Raw genomic sequence first — 6,562 nt, forward strand, 5'->3', positions numbered from 1 at the left:
AGCGTAAATTCTACCAATCATATCTATTGTTACTGCCCGAGCTTGTAACCAATCATACGTGTCGATACTGCGTGACGTCACATCCACTTCACTAGCAAAGCGAAGATGGCGGAACGGGGATACAGTTTTTCTCTCACCACATTCAGGTAAAACTTTGTTAAAAATCATCCCAAATGACCGCACTCAGCTGAAGACTTGTGGCATTTAAAGCAGGGGTTTGAGAGAGGCTTTTACATAAGAACAGATTGTTTCTGTGGTTAGAAACGAAGGCTTCGAGCGCGGTTGTTAACGATGCACTGTCATTGCCGTTCAATGAGCTAGCTGTTAGCATGTCGGCTAGTGTGTGCTTCTAATGCTCTGCAGAGGTAGACAGACTAGACACTCTTTGACATAATTTAATCATGACTAAAGACCGATAAACACTAATATACCATATGTGCGTAGTAGCAATTAATACATAAAGTCTCATTGGCCATGGCCAATTATGAAGCTTACCAGATGTTAGCCTTCTTGACGACAATCGGTTCAATTTTGTTTCAGTCTTGCTTTGTTACGTTAAGGCTTTTGATCAACTTCAGGCTTATTGTCACACATCACAAGTTTACCGGTGTAAAAGAGTGGGACAAACTTTTATTGGCTATTTAAAAAATATAGTCACGAATACAGAGAGAAACAAATGATACAAACAAAGTCACGTTAACTGTACATCCTACTAATTAATTGTCAATACAATCTCAAATATTTATAAATGAATACTGTTGATGTATCTGTCCTCCCCGTTTGAATGCCCTCAAGTATTTCAATCCAAAATCTTAATTCGTTTTAATTGGATCAGTGCATTCGTCGTATCTATATTATGCACATCTCACTGTAAATTAAGTTCTGTTCCCTCTCCAGTCCTTCAGGTAAACTGGTGCAGATTGAATATGCCCTGGCAGCAGTAGCAGCTGGAGCGCCATCAGTGGGAATCAAAGGTAAATTAAATGAGCATTATTGTCACATCAAGTGGGTGAAAAATAAAGAATTGTGGAAAGACATTGTTTTTTATAAGGGGGGTGGTAGTCTTCAAAAAGTCTGAATCACAAATTGGATTATTATTAGTTATTTTTTACTCTCCTTTTCACCCCAATTTCGTTATTCCAATTCATTTCTCCCCACACACATTTCTGTGTTGTCACTGCGTTTGCATCTTACTGACACACCTGCCAGTGAGGAACCACTGGGATCATTGCAGCTCTAAGCCAAGCTTGAATTATCCTCTTTCAATCTGCCAAGCTTTTTTTCATAAAAATCCACCGAAGACATGTTATGAGCTACTTTTTGCAGTGTTGCAGTTTGGAAGCACTTGTTTTTTTAACGGGTCACGCTGCTGCCTCCTGCGTTAAAAAAACGGGTCACGCTGCTGCCTCCTGCGTTATGTGCAAATTCGAAACGGATGGTACACAGGGCCGTTCAGTGACTTACGACGAGTGCTTCCAAACTCCAGCACTTAAAAACAGAATTTCTTGACAAAGTAGCTCATAACATGTCTACGGTGGATTTTTATGAAACAAAAGCTTGGCAGATTGAAAGAGGATAATTCAAGCTTGGCCTAGAGCTGCAATGATGGTGAGTTTAACGTCGTTTAATACAAGCAGATCGCAAATGCTATTTGGATGAGTAGGGAGTCAATGGAGGGTATTGCAACTCTAGATTCATCCCATTATAAAAAAATCACACCTGTGAACTGAGTGGTGCAGTTCCCCCCACCCCACACCCCCCCCCTCTCTCTCTCTGTCTCTCTCTCGCTCTCTCTCATTAGCAGGCACAGCAATACCCCTCTCTCTGTTTCTGGTGCCCCCTACTGGTATAAATAAATCACATACTCGTGCTCACTTACACAGGTACACGGACATTGCTGCTTGTAGGAGTGGTTGCACCACTCAAAAATCTAGAGTTACAAATTGCGGCTAGGTCTGGAGGTAGCGGGGTGCACGGCCAAAAAGGTTTGGGAACCGCTGCCTTAGATCATGATGCCCGACAAAGCCGGGCAAGGACTTCACCACTGCGCCACCTGAGTGCCTTACAAATTGGATCATTATGTTGTGTCCGTTTCATTATCTACTTGGCAACGATGCAAGATTGTAATAATGAAAATGGCCCAATGGGGAATGCATAGTATACCCCACTCTGTTATGCAATACCCGTTGTCATAACACCTATTTTAAGCCTTGTGCAGTGGTAAACGTCTGAAGAGTACAAACTGATCAAATGGCAGGTGTGTGGATAAATTGACTAATTTGGACCAAGGTCAGAGCCTTTTCTGGTCACAACCGCCTATCCGACTGACGCCGGGCACTGTACTCCCTTGTCATCTGCGAGACGTGTGTCAAATTTGAAGTCGGTGGGGTGAACGGTTCTCGAGTTACGTGGATTACAGTCCTACATAGATGCGCACAGAGATTTGGTGCATTTATTTCTATAAGATGTACCATTCTTAGTTCACAAACCTTCCCTTTGGTATATATCAATTCGTATGATATACGAATGGGTTTGTCTGAATTTGTTAAGTGCTAAATCAATTTAGCTTTTCTTGATTCTATTCTCTCTGCTTCAGCATGGATGGTTAAATAATAAGTTAAAAAATATAAGTTAAATAATAGTCAATTATGTGAGGGGTTTATTTTTATTTTATTTTTTAAGATAATTTATGTATTTATTTATTGTATTTCTTCCAGCCTCAAATGGCGTTGTCCTAGCAACAGAAAAGAAACAGAAGTCCATCCTGTATGATGAGCAAAGTGTTCACAAGGTGGAGCCTATCACCAAACACATAGGCATGGTTTACAGTGGCATGGGACCTGACTACAGGTAATAACTGGTCTGTCTCATCTCTCATTCTAAGTCAACCCGCTTACAAAACATACAGGATTGTTATGAATTGTAAATGTACAAGTTGTGGAAAGTGCTGGAAGATAACGCTGATGTATACATGCTGATGCTATCACACATCGTTTTGATGAGTTGTGCTCTTCTTCCAGGGTGTTAGTGCGTCGAGCCAGGAAGTTGGCCCAGCAGTATTTCTTGGTTTACCAGGAGCCAATTCCTACTGGCCAGCTGGTCCAGAGAGTGGCGTCTGTTATGCAAGAGTACACACAGTCTGGGTGGGTACACACTCGCACCACACACGCATGCTCACATGGACGCGCAAATATACACACACGGACGCAATGTGCAGGTTGGTGCCTTGCATGGTTTCCTCCACCATTGTGTATGACACTGTGTGAATGTAATGCACAATGCTGACATCTCACAGTGGATGTCATCCAACCACCTCAAACTGAACCCAGACAAGACTGAGCTTCTCTTCTTCCCAGCTAAGTCCTGCCCTATGCGGGAACTAACTATTTCCGTAGACAACGCCCTGGTAACGTCTGTCCCAACAGCCAGGAATCTTGGTGTTTTCCTGGACAGTCAGCTCTCGTTCAAAACTCGCATCACAGCTGTCACTCGATCCTGTAGGTTCACACTCTATAACATACGACGAATTAGACCGTTCCTCACCCAGGAATCAGCCCAGCTCCTAATCCAGACAACAGTCTTGTCAAAACTCGACTATTGTAACTCCCTCCTTACTGGCCTACCAGCATGTGCACTTAAGCCTCTCCAGCTGATCCAAAATGCCGCAGCTCGCTTGGTCTTCAACCAGCCAAAATTCTCACATGTCTCCCCCCTGCTCCGCTCCCTCCACTGGCTCCCGGTCGCTGCCCGCACAGAATACAAAACTCTGATGCTGGCATTCAAAGCAACCAAAGGTATGGCTCCCCCATATCTTGCAAGTATGATCGAACCCTATAAACCCTCCCGCTCACTCGGATCAGCCAACGCAGGGAAGCTGGAAGTACCCTCACTAAAAACGCCGGGACAACGCTCCACGCGTCCCAAACTCTTCTCCCTTCTGGCTCCAAAACTGTGGAATGCACTTCCCATTGCAGTCAGAACTGCAGCATCACTCCCAATCTTCCGCCGTAGTTTGAAAACCCACCTTTTCAGACTCCATCATGGCCCATAGCACTTACCCCACCCCCTTAGATAGCAATTCTGTAGACTTAGATAGCATTTGATACAGACTTATAGCATGTTATGTAAACAGCATAAGTGCATTGTATGTAGTCATAGCACGTCATAGTACATAATGTATATCATAGTAGTATAGATGTATAGCTTATATGTATAGTTTCATTATAGATATTCCACTGTTACTTTCTTAGCTTACGCATGTTTCATGATAAATGTTTTTATGTGATGTATTCCCCATGCTTTTTGTTCTTGCTTAATGTAAGTCGCTCTGGATTAAGAGTGTCTGCTAAATGCCTAAATTGTAAATTGTACAATCTATGTGAAGCGGTTTGGATAAAAGGTGCTATATAAATGCACCATTTACCAATGAAATCTGATTCAGTTTGTGTTATTTCCCCTTCAGTGGAGTGCGTCCCTTTGGGGTATCGCTGCTCATCGCAGGATGGGATGAAGACCACCCATATTTGTTCCAGTCAGACCCATCTGTAAGATTTTGTTACTCATGTTTCATTTAATAATTGCAAAAGCCTCAATGGAAGTTAATCATTTGTTAAAGACGAATGCAAAGAACAGGAAATTCAGCAGATCATCAATAATACTGTTATGAATTTGGCAGGGAATTCATCTGATAATAATGCTAAAGTTATCCATTTCTCTATTCCTAAACTCTGCTGTCACATTGAAATAATACTTATTTTAAATATTAAAAAAAAAATTACATACTTTTTATTATCATACCCTGATTGCATTAATATCAATAAATGCCATCCATTATAACTACAGTTGTTACTCACAGCATGATCTATTAATACTTCCCCCCCTTTCTGATATCCACAGGGTGCTTACTTTGCATGGAAAGCTACAGCCATGGGAAAGAATTATGTCAATGGAAAAACATTCCTTGAAAAAAGGTATTTTTGCTTTGGGATGAACATTTTGAACTCTAAATATGTTCATATTTAGAATTAAATTAATATGTACATGTGATAGTAATAAGTTTGATTCTCCACCAGTATAACAACCAATTATATTAATAATTTAGATTGACTGAAATACAGAGTAATGACTGACCATCTCATCCATTCTCTAGGTATAACAATGATCTGGAACTGGAAGATGCCATCCATACAGCCATCCTGACTTTGAAGGTTTGCCTTTTGTTTTAAAGTTGTTTCAAATAGATTTTCCCACTTGATGACTCCGACCATAGACCAGCTCTCAGCAGTATCAATAATTCATTGCATCTATTATCAGTCTTGCACACACACATACAATACATGTTTCCCTGTGTTTTTAGGAGAGTTTCGAAGGCCAGATGACAGAGGAGAACATAGAGGTGGGAATCTGTAATGAGGCCGGCTTCAGACGATTAAGCCCAGCTGAGGTGAAAGACTACCTGGCTGCCATTGCCTAAATGCACCACGCCTGGTGCAAGCGTCTCTGGTTTCGTTCCAAGTCAAGTTAAAGACATAATGGAGCAGCAGCCAATATGATGTATGACACATTTTTTGGAAGGCACAGAGTTGTTGGTAATAGTTTGACCACGTTTTACTGTGTGGGCACCATGTTGCTAAGAATTATAGCAAATAACGGATAATGCCCTCTATAATTTTGAAATGACCAACAATACATCAGTTTTGATATCCACATAAAGTACTAGTTTATGGACTGGGAGCCAGCCTGTGACTGAGGTTAAATACCAAACCAGCTAAACTCAGTGTTTGATCGCTGCATGTTTTCCTTCTGCCATGCACGTCAAGATAACAGCCACCCAATGTCAATGATCTATGTCATTGACGTTGAATGGCCACCGCTCTAGTATCATAAAATGATGTGTCATATATTGAATTGGTTTTGTATCAAATGTTTGTCCTGGTACTGGTGAAATCTGGCAGCTTTAAATTGGAATATGGATTCTGATCGATATGCTTTTTTGAATACTTTGATTTTACCATTCCCAAACCTTGAATATGCCAGAGCTGACAAATGACAGATTCCATCATAACCCATTCATACATCTACTCAAATTGCCCCGATTGTACTTAAATTAGAGCTGCTCAGAATACACTTAACACTTATCAGGATGCAGCTTGCTTGAGTGGGATTAATTGGAACACTTGAGATTTCACCTAGTTTTACAAAATGTACCAGTTTCTTTTTTCAGTTTTCTATACTTTGTATTGTCTCCTTGGCTATCTGTGGACTTAATAAATATGTTGATAGATGACCCTTACTGTCTTGTATGTCTTTTTGGGTAAATGGTGACCTCTGCATGCTTGTAGAGAAGACCACTTTTTAATGCATTTCTGTTGAACATAAAATGTACATTGTCTTGGTGCATGTGTGTGGAGACTGGACCATAAATGTGGACATGACCTGTTTACATAATTAGACCGCGCAGAACTGCAGTTGGAGCGCGCCATAACAATATCAGGAACCTCTTCCTAGAATATCCCTATATCGCTCCGCTTGTCGGATGTTAAGAAATGCCGCCGCAGCAGAG

General features: G+C 41.2%; 1 protein-coding gene across 1 annotated transcript; it reads left to right on the forward strand.

The window, feature by feature from the left end:
• Positions 1-91: 91 nt before the first annotated feature.
• On the forward strand, positions 92-6,286 carry psma2a (proteasome 20S subunit alpha 2a). The gene is made up of 8 exons (XM_080768075.1): positions 92-146; positions 898-974; positions 2,718-2,850; positions 3,021-3,143; positions 4,463-4,544; positions 4,897-4,970; positions 5,150-5,207; positions 5,357-6,286. The coding sequence occupies exons 1-8, from the start codon at positions 106-108 to the stop codon at positions 5,471-5,473; spliced, it is 705 nt and encodes a 234-aa protein (XP_080624201.1). The 5' UTR covers positions 92-105; the 3' UTR covers positions 5,474-6,286.
• The last annotated feature ends 276 nt before the right edge of the window (positions 6,287-6,562 follow it).

The sequence above is a fragment of the Protomyctophum bolini genome (assembly GCF_963924005.1).
Source record: "Protomyctophum bolini genome assembly, chromosome: 7".
NCBI classification, from domain to species: Eukaryota; Metazoa; Chordata; class Actinopteri; order Myctophiformes; family Myctophidae; genus Protomyctophum; species Protomyctophum bolini.

Coding starts and splice junctions, on each gene's coding strand:
- psma2a (XM_080768075.1), top strand. CDS start 106: ATGGCGGAACGGGGATACAGTTTTTCTCTCACCACATTCAG. Junction 2,851..3,020: donor GGCATGGGACCTGACTACAG/GTAATAACTGGT, acceptor CTCTTCTTCCAG/GGTGTTAGTGCGTCGAGCCA. Junction 3,144..4,462: donor CAAGAGTACACACAGTCTGG/GTGGGTACACAC, acceptor TTTCCCCTTCAG/TGGAGTGCGTCCCTTTGGGG.